This window comes from Mya arenaria, chromosome 2 (assembly GCF_026914265.1).
Source record: "Mya arenaria isolate MELC-2E11 chromosome 2, ASM2691426v1".
In the NCBI taxonomy this organism is placed as follows: Eukaryota; Metazoa; Mollusca; class Bivalvia; order Myida; family Myidae; genus Mya; species Mya arenaria.
This window is the reverse complement of record NC_069123.1, coordinates 23,236,928-23,253,491: the sequence shown is the minus strand read 5'-3', so window position 1 is coordinate 23,253,491 and position 16,564 is coordinate 23,236,928. Positions and strand designations below refer to the sequence as shown.

At 37.5% G+C, this 16,564-nt stretch overlaps 1 protein-coding gene across 2 annotated transcripts in view; it reads right to left on the bottom strand.

Moving 5' to 3' along the window:
• LOC128203635 (DNA-dependent protein kinase catalytic subunit-like) overlaps positions 1-16,564 on the bottom strand; it is a 106,869-nt gene that overhangs the window by 29,544 nt on the left and 60,761 nt on the right. For both annotated transcript variants that reach the window (XM_052905138.1, XM_052905147.1), the window contains exons 47-61: positions 16,251-16,419; positions 14,430-14,495; positions 13,724-13,906; positions 12,948-13,025; positions 12,223-12,357; positions 10,402-10,521; positions 8,364-8,507; positions 7,468-7,619; positions 6,472-6,603; positions 5,963-6,196; positions 4,754-4,903; positions 3,011-3,184; positions 2,349-2,438; positions 1,672-1,882; positions 1,192-1,351 (exon numbers count right to left, since the gene is read on the bottom strand). In XM_052905138.1, coding sequence (XP_052761098.1) covers positions 1,192-1,351; positions 1,672-1,882; positions 2,349-2,438; positions 3,011-3,184; positions 4,754-4,903; positions 5,963-6,196; positions 6,472-6,603; positions 7,468-7,619; positions 8,364-8,507; positions 10,402-10,521; positions 12,223-12,357; positions 12,948-13,025; positions 13,724-13,906; positions 14,430-14,495; positions 16,251-16,419 — 2,198 coding nt within the window. The remainder of the gene's footprint in view (positions 1-1,191; positions 1,352-1,671; positions 1,883-2,348; positions 2,439-3,010; positions 3,185-4,753; positions 4,904-5,962; positions 6,197-6,471; positions 6,604-7,467; positions 7,620-8,363; positions 8,508-10,401; positions 10,522-12,222; positions 12,358-12,947; positions 13,026-13,723; positions 13,907-14,429; positions 14,496-16,250; positions 16,420-16,564) is intronic.

Here is a 16,564-nt window from a genome sequence, read left to right as displayed (position 1 = left end):
TCAAATTCAGAAAGCAAACAAACAGTTTTTGCCAATTTAAAGGTAATAACTCGAGTGACTGAGGAGATGTGGCTGGTTATCAAACCAGCCCAAGCTATTCTTCCCACACACACATTTTGACCAAATTTTGAGTTGATTGGACAAAGGCTCCTGAAGTTATTGGTGGAAAATGACCATGTTTAGGTAATTTCCATAATAAAGGGCGATTACTCTTGAGTGACTCAAGCAATATGGCTGGTTAACAATCTTGTTCAAGATAGAATTCCCATACACATTCTAAACAAGTTTGGTAAAGGCTTCTGAAGTTACTGATCAGACTAGACCAATTTTATGTAATTTCTATAATTAAAGGGCGATAAATCTCGAATGACTATAAAGCCATACAGCCAGTTATCAAACTTGTTTGTGTAATTATTCCCAGTCACATTCTGACTATATTTGGTGATGATTGAACAGAGGTTTCTATAGTTATTACCAAGGCTTCTTAAGTTATTGATAGGACAAGACCAATTTTAGGTAATTTCTAGAATTAAAGGGCAATAACTCTCAAATGACTGAAGTGATAGTGCTGGTTAAGAAATACATATTCTGACCAAATTTGGTGAAGATTGGACAAAGGCTTCTTAAGTTATTGTCAGTGAAGAATTACCTGAAATTAATTCTATAATTGAAAACCGATCACTCTACAGTGACTAAAACGATATGGCTGGTTTATCAAACTTGGTTAATATATTTTGCCCATACACATTCAGACCAAGTTTGATAATTCGACAATGGCAACTAAAGATATCAAATGAATCCAAGATAAAATCCCTATACACATTCTGCCTAATACTGGTGCTGATTGAACAGAGGCTTCTATAGATATTGATAAAAAAAGACCAATTTCACATAATTTCTATAATTAAGGGGCAATAATAAGTGACTCAAGCATTATGACTGGTTATCAAACTTTTCAGAGATATTATGTACTTACCCTTTCTGACCAAAATTTTTGATAATGGGACAAAAGCTTAAAAGTTATTGTCAGACAAAAATAAGTACAGGAAATTTCTATCATTGAAGGGCGATAACTCTCCAGTGACTAGAGCAATATGGCTGGTTATCAAACTTGGCTAAGATATTATGTCCATACACATTCTGACCAAATTTTATCAGAAAACGTACTGCATGCCGCCCGAAAATTCTTACCTGGGTCCTGAGTTTGTGAGAACTGCGCAACATCCTGGGTGGCACGCACTCCGACACTTTGATCGTCTGTTTCCATGGCTTGACTCTGACTCGCTTGTGTCGCAAACAGCGGGGTCATTGCAGCATGTCGATGGCGCCAGGAGGACTTCACAGAGTAATCCTTGAATAGAAGAAAGGTATGTTATTATTGTGCCAATTAAGATTGTATCAAGTTTTTATAAAGTAGTGAACATCATATGCTGTCACAGGAACGTGAAAAATTTCCCTGAATGAACTTGCTGGACAGATAGGCATTAGTATATGGGCCTATCTTGACAGAGAGCTGTTAGTATCTGACATATTTACATGATGAATATCTTTTTTGAGTTATGGCCACAGTTTAAGATTTTGGAGGACAACCCCAAGGAATGACAACCCCAAGTCTATCAAAAAAGCCTGACTCCTTTTCCTAAAAAACTCAGACAAGCTTAGTCTACTTACAGAGAATTTACAAGCCGATAGTGGATGCTCAAATATTTCCCTTTGGTAGTCAGGACTTTTTGACGTCATCTCTAGGAGTAAGTTTGTAGCGTAACTAAGGTACTGTTGCTCGGTAACGGGTGAATACATGGCCTCCAACATGGCAACCAGGCGGTCGAGGGTACCCACTGGAAGACGATCTTCGCTGCTCCAGAAGTTCTGGACCTGTAACCTGGATACCATGGGGAATGTAAGAAATAAATAAATGCTATAACAACTGTGTCAACTGAGTTTCTACACCATCTTACCTTTTCATGAACATAATTTGTATGCATGTTACTCATTTCCCCAAAAATATCAAATATTGATCAAATGAGCATTAATACCTAAAATTTCGCTAAACCTTAAATATCAGTGCAATAAGACCCTAGGTATTATAATGTCTTCAAATTCATAATATCAGTGCAACAAGACCCTAGGTATTATAATGTCTTCAAATTCATAATAAAGTATTGTTACTGGTCTGTATCTCTTATAAATAAAACCCCCATGACCACTGACCTATAGGTCTTCATCCTTGAGGCCCTTCAGGGGCACTGCTTGGTCTGCAGCATGATATTATGAGCCTCTGGACTGGTCTCATTTCTAAAATGGAGGCCCAACTGATATGGACATTAACATGAGATCTGTGTCCCTACCTGCAGTGTAAGTCCTCATCCCCGAGGCCCTTCAAGAGGGACTCCTTGGTCTGCAGCATGATCTTGTTGGCCTCTGGACTGTTCTCATCTCTACAAGTTAGAAAAAGACTTAACAGTTAAACAGTGAATTTTACTAGGTCGTACTTGACTTGAAATATTTAATTTCCAGTTTTGTGTTTATATATATTAAACTGACTTCAATATGCAAAATGTTGGGAATCAGACTATTTTTGCTATAGACTATTGGAGGCTGTAAAAAATCAACAATTGATTAATAATCCAAAAATTTCATATGTAAAAACTCTCCTTATTTAGTACCGCAGATGCATTTTCACATGATTTTGTGTGTGTTTTCTGACTGGACTGTTGTGTTAATCTTATATATCTAGCTTTGATCAATCCGAAAAGAAACCAATTGAAGTTTCTTAAAGGGAGGATAAAATTTTGTAAGATGTTAAGGGCAAGATTCTGTTTGGAAGAATGAGAAGGGCTATAATCATTGAATGACATCCCCAAACATAATCGATAATGACCAAAAAAATATCTGTCAATAGTGGCTGATGATGACATTTATATACAAATTTTTCATTAAAATCATTCATAGGAACAACATGAATTTACTGTAGTTAACATACAAATAATGTAAACAATAATACACATACCTGTAGTTGTCATATGTCCACATGAGTATCTCGTACATGGTGAGTCTACAGCCAGTGCTGGGGTGGGCGGAGAATGCTGTTATAGCCGACATTAATCCCTGCAAGTCTACAGCCTTCAGTTTAGACAATATGGCCTTGATGATCTTCAGGGAAACTTGCTGTGTCTCTTCATTCCTAGAAACAATAAAGAATCACACTTTTCACCCACAAGTTGAAAAGATGTTGATGGATGAATATATAAGAATATTACAAGGGATTCCATCCTTGTGCCTTTTCTCCGATTTATAAGTGGAATAATGTTCCAAATAGATTTTGATGGTCTCCAGTTAGCACAGTGTTCAGTTGAGCCCAATCGCTTCTCACCAAGGCGACCTGGGTTTGATTCCCTGTCTGAGCCCATGTGAGTTTGGCTGGTGGTCACCAAGCCGGACAAGTGATTTTTCTCCAGGTTCTCCTGTTTCCCCAACAACACAAGACCTTACTCTTGCTTAATGTCATGCCTTACAGAGTGACTTCATGTAAGTTAGTATAACTTTCTTCACAATTGTTGTTAAGTAAAATATATATAGTTAAAACTAAAAAGGCCAGACTGATTGACTTTCTACTCACATTTTATATAAATTTTGTGGGAAAAGCTTGGTCAACCAATAAGGTATCGACTGTACCATTATGAACAACTATGTCCAGATGTTGGTAATCAAGAAGGAACATAGGCTATGAAAATACCTAGGTTGTTTTTGTTTGCTATATCCCACACCATTGCTTTTAAGAACATTTTGTTTTTCTCTGACCCTGACTGGTACCTTAACTCTGAGCAAAATTGTACACTTCCACTGGTCAAGAGTGGGAAAGTGAGACATACGAGTTGTTTGATCTTTAACCTAAATATTCTTTAATATATGAACTGGTTATAAAAAGGGACTAGACTATACATGTAAGTATATTGTGATTTGTTTAGATTGTGTAGGTACAATCAATGTCAAGGTTATTTTGGCTTAAAAAAGAAGTAAAAAGAGTCTTTGATTTATAACATTGACGAAATAGAAAGTATTTTCGATGAAGTGATACATTTATATCGTTGTGACATCATATCATTGTTTTACTGCTTTTTCAATTAAAAAAACACTTAATTCTGTACTCTGACCTTTAAATATCTCGTGTGACCTTGACCTATGAGGTATTGACATGGGTCAAGATCACTGCACATTTGTACCAAGTTATATAGTTATCCATCAATGCATAAGTAAGTTGTAGCCTGGACACAAAATGTTACGAAACAAACGGACGGATGGATGGATGGAAGAAGTGCATTCCTATAATCCCCTCCCCACTCCTATCAGGGGATTAACAATTCTTTTTTACATACAAGACAAGTGTTTTCAGGCAAATTACCTGTGCTGGAAAAATCAATCTTACCGCCACACAGATAAGTCACATGCCACAACATACAAATTTTAAATAATTTTATGTATACTTTTATGCAATTTAAATTATGACCTTTCAAAACAGGAGAATCCAAACAAACCATAATTTGAGACAAAGTGAATAGAAACTCTATTGATGTCAACTTGATTTCATATTATTGCTCATCATGATAACGCCCATTTTTTTTCAGTGAAATGGAAAAAATTGTTTCCCAGGCATACTTCATTCACATGTGCCCTTAGAAAAGGTGTTTCCAAGCGCACTGGAAGCAAATGAAAGGTAGTTGTAAGAAATGTGGTTCAAACAGATGACAATTACCTGTGCGTGAGCGAGGTGAGAATTCCCTTGGCTTTGAGTTCCAAGAAGGCATTCTCGATACAGTCGATACGGGAGTGAAGGATCTCCAGACACAAGGTACGGAATTCCCCTTGAAGATTCGGCAGCATAAACAATAATTTGTTCACAAACCTGGAAAATAAGCATTGATACATTTAAGTTCAAGTTATGCATTTTCAATAGGGTCCATATATGAGTGGAGGTCGTCCAGAAACAAGGTACGGATTTTTGCCTGAAGATTCAGTAGCATAAACAGTAATTTATCACAAACCTGAAAGAACAAATTGCGATATGTTAAATTATATTATGGCATTCTCCACACAGTAAAATTGAGAGTGGAGCAATTCCAAACACAGCTTCCGGAATTCCTCCAGAAGATTTGGCAGCAGAATTAGTTCACAACCCTGGAAGATATTATATACAGCAATACCATGCAGTGTAAGTCATACTATATTATTATGTTTCATCAAAATGACTTGACTTGACAAAACATAACATCAGCCAGTGGTCATTTGTATGAAAATGACCCCAAGGTCTAATATCATTATTGCCATGGTCGTGACTTGCATCCCATTTCATACCCCCCACCAATTTTGGCAAAGGCAACAGAATCCTTCCCTCACGGTATTGAACTCATCATACACTCTCAAACTGCAAGTGTTAATGCCCTGACTAGACATAAACTTATCTGAGCATGCGTGATTCTGAAACCAATGAAATATCAGGGAAACTTCTCTCGTCTTTTTCTGCCGATTTTGGAAATATTGCGTTACAAAATATGCTGAAATAGGGAAATTTACAGTCAAAAGAACAAGCCGTTCAGTCTCCTGCGAATGAGGAAATTATTAGATATTAGATTCTTTTCCCTTTCAAAAGACCTGAAAAGACTGAAACATCAATATCAATAATCATGACAGATAATATTTCATACTGATCTCTAAATGTGATGAAAATCAACGATTTCTGAAATCAATTACCCCAAAAACTTTTCATCACATAATTTATTAGGATATTGAATGAACCAGTACAGGTAAAATGTCTTTCATATATTTTTTTATTTGGATTTTTTTCTGGGAAAAATTTCATTTTGCTTTAGGAATAGGATAGTCGGGTACTATAGAAAAAGGCCTGGTTCTGAAATAAAATAACAGGTCAACTAAAGAATTAACACTTAAATAAGTCAAAACCTACCTATCAGCAACAGGAGGATAGTGTTTATGCATCCTGTGGACACATGTTATAAACACATCTGGCCGTGCCTTGTGTAGACTTGACATGAGGTTGGCAACGTGCACATGGAAACTGCCGTCTGTTTCTCCTTCCTTGTCAGCCAGATACTGGAATGTCAGCCCGCACACTTCCCCTGTGGCTGCATAGATTGCCTTGAAGTTGTTTCCCATGTTGTTAGCCAGCTTGGACAAGTACCTGTAAGGTATACAAACAACATGATTGTGAGTAGTGTGTACATTGTAAGTTGTATATCAACAGACAAAACTACATAAATCCAAAATCCAAAATGTTAAATGGTTATAATAAAAAATATCGAGCTGTATATGTGTAAATAAGGATACTGCAACAAAAAAACACTTCCAAAAACTATTTTTATTTTAAAAGAATGTCATTTTTCAACAGTGATGGGTAGATACCGTGTCTACCACGCCCAGTCCTATTACAGTGTAGCATTTATAAACACATCTAACCTCTCTTGGTCAACCGGAGCTACTGGTCCGTAAGGGGCAAACTTGCAAGCTAGGATCACTCCTAGTATCTGTATACCCACAAGGTTTGCCTTGGACTTGGGGTCAGGGTTGCTGAATTGGCTGTACACCTCCCTAAGAAAAGAAAAACTCTCATAAATTGACACTACAGCAATTCAATCAAATTTAACCTTACTCTGTGGTACAATGACTTCTTTAAAAACAAAGTATGACGGTGTGTACGCAAGCAGTTTATCAAATAACTGATGACCATAAGTGAATAATACATATTATTGATTTAACAAGAGATATAACAGAATGATGAGCTCTTCAAAAAACCGCCTGGAGGTATTTATCAGACCATTTTACTAAGTTAAGGTCAACATATTATTCGAACAAGTATTATATCACAAATTTCAGGTGCAAAAAATGCTGACCAACATTTTCTTGAAGATCCATGATTGTAGCTGCAATAGTTTAAGAGCTACATTTGACACAGTACCTGGGCCAGTTTTCATAAAACATCTGAAGTCATTTTCTATTTCAAGTTATTTTCCTGGGTTATGTATGTCTCTGATATAATCACTTTACAAGATCTGAAATACAGTCGAAACTGGCTATGTCGAACTCTATTATCTCTCTGATATAATCACTTTACAAGATCTGAAATACAGTCGAAACTGGCTATGTCGAACTCTATTATCTCGATGTTCAGGTTATGTCAAACTTATTTATGATTGTGTTGTGTTGAGTTATTCACTTTACATATTTCGTTTATATCGAATGTTCATTATCTCAAGGTGTTTTTCATGGTCCGAACAACTTCGACAGTTTTGAGTTTGACTGTACTTCATTTCCAATGATTGTATCAAAAAAACATTCACTCATGCCGTTCTTTTAATTTTACAATGAAAGTTTTAGCAAACATATCTTAGTTTAGAAATGACTTTAGAAGTTTTATGAATATGGCCCCTTAAGTTTAACATAGCTAGCACTCACTGGTAAGGTATTTCCACCCTGGTTTTCCAACACTCCAGCAGTGTTTTAAGCATCTCAAGATTATTCCGGAACACCTGTCGGTTCTCATGGTAGATGTTCTTAACCAGGAAGTGGACAAGCCGGGATGCTAGGGCCTTCTCTTCAGCCGAGTCCTGTAACAATAGTAACACCGATTAGGCCATTTTTGAGCCTTTTATTCAGCCATGTCATGGCATGGCAAAATTGACAATTTTACTACATATTGTAATGTAAAGTACTCTAAATCATTCATCATTCAGAAGTACAGAGTACATGTATGAAAATGGCAGACAGACTGGGTGGATTTTTTGAGACAATATGTGTTTATTCATTCTTTAATTGAAGACATTTTTGCGAAAGACCATATATTGGCATTGTTTAGCTCTAATTTATTTCATCAAGCAAGGATGCTTTATTTTCGCCAAGAAAATTGATATCCTTCAGATGTACATGTAATTTGAAATCCTGTTTTTAATGTCTTCGCTAATTACAAACAAGCATCCAACTTCTATAGAGTTTATTTGCAACAAATCCTCACCTGAGGTATAGCAGTCTAGTGCGATGAAAGTAGGATGACCACATGGTCTGTCACATAGTAGTAATAACCCCAATTCATTGGGGGACCAGAAACTATCAGCTGAGTGTTGGGACCTAAATACCAGCACCACTAGCATTCAACTACATAACAGTGTTTCTGAACTCTCACCTGAGGTATAGCAGTCTTATGCCATGATAGTATGGTGACCACATAGTCTGTCACATGGTAGTTGAAACCCCCATTTCCCGGGGGACCAGAAACTATCAGCTGAGTGTGGGGACCTTGAAACCAGTTCCACTAGCATTCAACTACATAATTATAAGTGTTTCTGAACTCTCACCTGAGGTATAGCAGTCTTATGCCATGATAGAAGGGTGACCACAAGATCAGTCACATAATAGTTGATGCCCCCACTCCCCAGGGGACCAGAAACTATCAGCTGTGTTAGAGGACCGAGCCAATGGCATGCATATGGCTCAAACACCTGAAATACCCGTACATGACATGGGTTAGCTTTTTATTCTCTATCTCTCAATAACTGCATTTTCGTGCATATCTAAGCATAACATTTAAGTGGAATAGCCATACATTGAGTCCATATATACATGTAGTGCTCAGCAGTTTTCAAAAAGCTACATGTATCTTAGTGATAGAGGTTACAGGCTATTTTTCAACAATTGTAAACATATTTACAGTAATTTTTGACTTATGTAACAAGCTATAAAATAAAACAAAAAAACAAAACAGAACAAGTCCATCTGACAGGTCAATATTTGTAGTAAGCACTACTGTGGCAAATATGCCATACTTAAGTTCTGCTGGTATTCCACTGGCATCTGGTTCAAATGAAGCATGCTGGATTTGTTTTGTTTGTTCATCTTTCCAAGTGTCAATTACTTTTAAGGTAAATATTTGCTAATTTAGTTTTTGAAGGATCTATCGAATTGACCTGTATCTTCTGATGTTACACCTGTGTACCAAAAATTTTTCAAATCTGTCAAGCCTTTCATGAGTTATCGTCCAGAAACCATTTTTCTATTTTTAGTAACAGTGACCTTGACCCCACCAGCCCCAATATCGAACTTGATCTGTATCTTCTGATGTTACACCTGTGTACCAAAAATTGTTCAAATCTGTCTAGCCTTTCATGAGTTATCGTCAGGAAACCGTTTTTCTGTTTTTAGTAACAGTGACCTTGACCTTGGCACCACCAGCCCCAATATCGAACTTGACCTGTATCTTCTGATGTTACACCTGTGTACCAAAAATTTTTCAAATCTGTCAAGCCCTTCATGAGTTATCGTCCGGAAACCGTTTTTCTATTTTAAGTAACAGTGACCTTGACCCCACCAGCCCCAATATCGAACTTGACCTGTATCTTCTGATGTTACACCTGTGTACCATAATTTTTTCAAATCTGTCTAGCCTTTCATGAGTTATCGTCCGGAAACCATGAAAAACGACCGACCGACCGACAAGCTCACTAACTTGACCATTAACCTGTATCAAATCCGTCTAGCCTTTCATAAGTTATCGTCCGGAAACTGTTTTCTTTTTTTTTGTAAAAGTGACCTTGGCCTTGGCCCCACCAGCCCCAATATCGAACTTGACCTGTATCTTCTGATGTTACACCTGTGTACCAAAAAAATTTCAAATCTGTCAAGCCTTTCATGAGTTATCGTCCGGAAACCGTTTTTCTATTTTTAGTAACAGTGACCTTGACCTTGGCCCCACCAGCCCCAATATCAAACTTGACCTGTATCTTCTGATGTTACACCTGTGTACCAAAAATTTCTCAAATCTGTCTAGCCTTTCATGAGTTATCGTCCGGAAACTATGAAAACCGACAGACCGACCGACCGACAAGCTCACTCCTATATACCCCCTCAAACTTTGTTTGTGGGGGTATAAAAATGTCCCAGAGCAAATGCCAACGCTCATCTTTTTTTTAGGGGAAAAAGGGTCTTAACTCATTAATGATGAAAGCAAGAGTTTTGGGCCTTGCCATACATGAGTGAATTGTCTCTGGAAGCATTAGTGCTAATTTTTTATCTTTTGATAATGACCAATGGCTAATTTTTTGAACAACAACAAAGTTAATGCCAACAGCAACAACACCAAGGCTATGACTGTAGACTGACTATTTTTACTTTGAAAAACGAACGAGGCAAACAATATAATGGTGCTTTAACAAAAGCAGACACTGCTTAAGTTCTTTATCTAATTATATAATCTGATAATTTATATCAAATATACAAGTTAAACTTTGTTTAGAGAGGAAATTCTCAGCTATTGAACATGCAAGACAGCAAAAGTGCAAACCAAGTGCAAAACACCTATCTAAAATCAGAAAATATATTAAAGACGGAAAGCCATACCTTAGCTGTGTTGACAATGAGTTTCGCTAAGAAGAGTTTAATATTATGGTGAGTCCTTGAGCTGGTCATCTTGGTGTGCAATTTCTCCATCCAAGAGGGCAGGGCAGGCTTCACTGTAGCCTGGAGATAAAAACAAGCTGTTAATTATACATATTAATGCTCTAGCAAAAACAACTTGACATGGAATAAAATTATTTCAGCATTTGAGAAAGATGACTATTCACGGTGGCCATACACTTAAGACTTAAAAAAACATACCCCATTGACTACATACCCCATTGACCACATACCCCATTGACCATATACTCCATTGACCACATACCCCATTGACCACAAACTCCATTGACCACATACCCCATTGACCACATACCCCATTGACCACAAACTCCATTGACCACATACCCCATTGCCCACATACCCCATTGACCACAAACTCCATTGACCACATACCCCATTGGCCACATATCCCATCGACCACATACCCCATTGGCCACATATCCCATCGACCACATACCCCATTGACCACATACCACATTGACCACATACCCCATTGACCACATACCCCATTGACCACATACCACATTGCCCACATACCCCATTGACCACAAACTCCATTGACCACATACCCCATTGGCCACATATCCCATCGACCACATACCCCATTGACCACATACCACATTGGCCACATATCCCATCGACCACATATCCCATTGACCACATACCACATTGGCCACATATCCCATCGACCACATACCCCATACCCCATTGACCACATACCACATTGACCACATACCCCATTGCCCACATACCACATTGCCCACATACCCCATTGACCACAAACTCCATTGACCACATACCCCATTGGCCACATATCACATTGGCCACATATCCCATTGGCCACATACCCCATTGACCACATACCACATTGCCCACATACCCCATTGACCACAAACTCCATTGACCACATACCCCATCGACCACATACCCCATTGGCCACATATCCCATTGGCCACATACCCCATTGACCACATACTCCATTGACCACATACCCCATTGGCCACATATCCCATCGACCACATACCCCATTGGCCACATATCCCATTGGCCACATACCCCATTGACCACATACTCCATTGACCACATACCCCATTGGCCACATACCCCATTGACCACATACTCCATTGACCACATACCCCATTGGCCACATATCCCATCGACCACATACCCCATTGGCCACATATCCCATCGACCACATACCCCTTTGACCACATTGACCACATACCCCATTGGCCACATACCCCATACCCCATCGACCACATACCCCATTGGCCACATACCCCATTGACCACAAACTCCATTGACCACATACTCCATTGACCACATACCCCATTGGCCACATATCCCATCGACCACATACCCCATTGGCCACATATCCCATCGACCACATACCCCTTTGACCACATTGACCACATACCCCATTGGCCACATACCCCATAGACCACATACCCCATTGACCACATACCCCATTGACCAACCTAACTTATCAATTCAGCTTTTAGAGCTTAAAGTTTCCGATGGTTCAAATGATACCAAAATTATATGGGGTCACCCGGCATAAAGTTGATGATCATTCTGATAAATAGCTCATTTGTGGGACAAATGCCTTAAACAGTTGATATGGACTAACAGGGGCAACACCAATAGCGATACTGTTCTGTTTGACCATAGCTATCATGGTGGTCATACATTCGTGGTGGTTAAGGCTGTCCATCAACTCAAATTTACAACAGACGCATCTAAAGGCCAATAGTTATGACTTACAGGTGTGACAGCGGGAGTGATGTTATTCTGTTGCATGTGTTTGACCACGGCTATCATGTTGGCCATACACTCATGCTGGTTGAGGGCATCCATCTCCAGCTCCACATAGTCACTGTCTACAGTTGCAGATACATCCTGTGTGAACAGTTGAGGTTAATTCTTTTGAGCAGTTGAAGTTTATTGCATGTAAACAGTGAAAGGTTAATGTTTTCTTTTTTATGACAAGGTTGTGTCTCTTATTCAGGCTTGCCAAATTTCAAAAATTGAAAATGGAAAAGGCATAACAGTAACATGGCAAATTGGAATGATGATTATAGGCTTGGTAAAACACTTATTACTTTTGACCAGAACCTTGAAAACTTGTCAGAATGCTTATAATGAACGCCATCCTTGGTAAGTTATATCAATTTTACTGACATCCCTATGAACAATTTCAAAGATTACATGAAAAAGCATTTAGCTATAAAAGGATCTTAGTCTTAACTCCACAAATCAAATTAAATCTGTAGGAACATTGCTGATGACAAAAGTAAATTCTTCTAAATTCCTAAGGTGAGTTTTCAAAGTAAATATTCACGGTCATTCAATGCTTAAAAAACTTGAATCGCTAAGTTAATTTGCAAACAGTAGTAATAAAAAGTGTCACTAAAAAATATAACTTAATAACTAAGATCATTAACAAAACAGGCCACTGGAATCTTCAAAGAGCAGTAAGTTTTGTATACCATATCCAAGGGATCTTCTGCTTCCTCAAGCTGAAACTTCCTCCTCTTGCGAGACGATCCCCCACTTCCTGAGATGGACTAAAGTAAACAATGGTTAGTTTAGTTTAATACTAATTTCTTGAGCTTGATTGTGACAAAATGCAAGCTGAAACCTTATAAAATTGTGCTAGAGTGTGTTTTTCCTGGTCAAAAACAAGTACTGATGTCCATGAGAATCTACCCCTAGTTGAATTCAAATTCACAACCTCTGTTGTGAGAGGCGGTCACCTATACCACAAGACCATTCTGACCCAAAATTTGAAAAAGTTACTTCAGACCATCAGCAAATTAGTTTTGACGACAAATTATTGAAACAGACATCGCATGAGTGTACTAAAGAAGGCATTAACGCTATTCATTCAATTAGTCTTACATTTTTATGCACAAGGTAATATATTTATTTCAAATTATACATCAAAACTCTATGTCTAATTTTTAAAATGGAAACAACAACTGAAGTATAGTTTTTTTGCGCCATGAACAATGTTTATGAGAGCGCCATGAACAATGTTTAAGAGAGCGCCATGAACAATGTTTATGAGAGCGCCATGAACAATGTTTATGAGAGAAATTAGGGGTACATCAGCAGCAATTTTCAAAAATCTTCACAAATGACACATTATTAAGAATACATGTATTTTCTTAGAAATATTCTCATAAGTATGTGAGAATGAGCCAGCTCCATTACAATTAAATTAAAAACTTTACACAAAACAGAGTATTAACAAACTGCTTACTGAGTTCATGGTTCCAGACACAGAGAAGTATTGGGACACATCCTCGCTAAGGCTGCTGTCAGCCAGATACTGGGAAGCAAGATGGTATGATCCAGCCCCGTCATACTCGTCGTCAACTTCTGACCTGGATTCCTTCATCTCCTCATGGATACGAACAAACCTCTTCTTACGTTCCAATGGGGCCTGACAAATGATAGCAAAGATATGCCTTATTTTAACAGAGTAAAGCAGTTAATATATGATTAGTATTCAATTACACAATTTCCGTAGTTTATGTCAATCGATTAGCGAAAGGCTCATTATTATAAAGATATTCAAATTCCTGAGGGACTCGTTCACGTTTAATAGGGTCATACATCATTTTTTTTTATTCTTGTGAAATGTGAATAATATGCTTGTGACAATGACAAAATTTTACCAAAGGTTAAAAAAGTGCTCTATTTTTAAAGATGAAAAATACCCAAATAGAGTTAGTAACGCTATTGAAACTTGGAATGATTTTAGCCTGGGATATACAAATTTATGTTCATTAGAGTATCTGCCAGTTGCTATTTGGTGTTTGTTCATAAATAGTAAGTAAGGTAACAAAATTACCACAAAATAAAAAAAATTAAAAACATGCGCTGCCACCTGAAAATATGTGGACGATTCACTTAAGCAGAGACACAGATAATGAAATTTAGCATAAAACTAAACAAAGTTATACCTGCATTTCTGCTTCAAATTCATATGTCTTGTCCTTATCAACAATGTTTTCCAGCAAGAACTGTCCCTGAAAATAAAAGCACATGTAAGAACATCATAAACAGTTCTCATTATGAATACTTACTGTTACACTCACTTGACCCATGTTTCAAACAGTTCTCATTATGAATACTACTGTTACACTCACTTGACCCATGTTTCAAACAGTTCTCATTATGAATACTACTGTTACACTCACTTGACCCATGTTTCAAACAGTTCTCATTATGAATACTACTGTTACACTCACTTGACCCATGTTTTTACAGTTCTCATTATGAATACTACTGTTACACTCACTTGACCCATGTTCCAAAGTGTTTTTATGTTTTCCTCTATAAACATACACCCATATCAGAATGATAACAAGAAGGTGGAGTTAAATCATTCAGTAACTATCATGGGAATAAACTACACCACTATTTACTTAAACTGTATGCTAGTTATTGAACATTGTCCTTGACAATATGGAATCACACCTTACATCACCCAATACACTTTGGGAATGAAATTATACTCTTGCTTGAAGCACTTATGTATAATTTCAATGTTGGTGAAGTGACTATTACTAAATCAATATAAAATGAACAAAAACTGCCTCTGTAAGTGACAAATGCTCCCAAAGAAGTAATCAAATGTGATTGAAAGGTAAAAAATAAAGAGACATTACAATCTATAATATATGTCCTTATATGCAGCATTCTATGGAAAACAAACTAAAAGTGTGACTTGAACTTAGAGGTAGGGTCTTGCACACAAAAAGTCATCTTGGTATGTTAAACACATATGGCAAATTAGAATAGAATCTGCCAATACAAGAGAAAGTAACAGTCCGGACACGACCACCTATACTCTATGTCCTTATATGCAGCATTCTATAGTTAACCAACACTAAGTGTGACCTTGACCTTAGACGTAGGGACACAGGACTTGCACACGACATCATCACAGTCATCTTGATATGTCGAACACAAGTGGCAAGGTATTTTAAAATGTGTACATACAACAGGAAGATTAAAATCGCACATCGAACGGATGGATGTGCGATTTTAATTGGCCCTCCCATTGAGGGCATAATAAAAACTATGAAAATGCAAGGAATTGATCAGACTGGATCATTTAAACATACCAAGTGTGGTATTTTAACTTTTCTCGTTACCAACAAAATTATTGAAACTTATTGAGATCGTTCTGCATTTATCTCTTTAATAATGCAACCATGTGCTATTATCCATATACAAGATAGATCAATTGATTGTTTGTTTGATGACTGCTAACTGGTCAATCATAAAAGACTTTCAATAAATCAAAGACATATATGAACAATAAGACAAGAGTGACGCAGATCTATGTTGTCTGTTGTTGTGTTTCATTTGAAAAACAGAATATTACTCAACAATTTGTTTAAGTGAGAGGTTTGCGCCAAGGCACATCAATAATTATCTCTGGCAACATGTGTACCAAGTTTCATATGAAAAAGTTGAATGTGTTTTCATTTATGTCCAAAGTAAAAGTTGATGCACAGCGACGCTGTTTGCAACACTAAGGCTATGATAATACCTTGTGCTGGCTGAAAAGAAAGCTATCATTATACCTTCACATTCCAACACCAAGGCTATGACAATACCTTGACTTTTTTCTTTGACTAAACGACAAGCAAAAAACAAACATTATTCATACGTAAGTGCCACATGAAAGCAATAGTCAATTATTGTTTCTCCACTTAAATCCTGTCCAAACATTGTAACTGACAGACTGAACATAAATATGTAACCACACTAACCTTAGCTTCTTTCTCTTCAAACAGGAAGCCAGTGTAAAACTTGAGGTCTGTTTGTGTGCGTGAGATGAACGCAATCATGAGATTGTATGCTGCACAGTGGTACTGACGCCTTAACTCCAGCAGAGTTGTCTCCCCTCGAATGTCCTCGCCCTTTGCCTCATGCGCTTGTCTGCAGTATAAATATGTGTTTGTTCAAATGAAAATTGACCACGACCATGCGGTTGTACTTAGCAGAGCTGTACTGGAGTCGTAACTGCAATACAGTTGTCTACCCATTCATATCTTCATTCTTTGCTGTACTGTGGAAAGGTAAG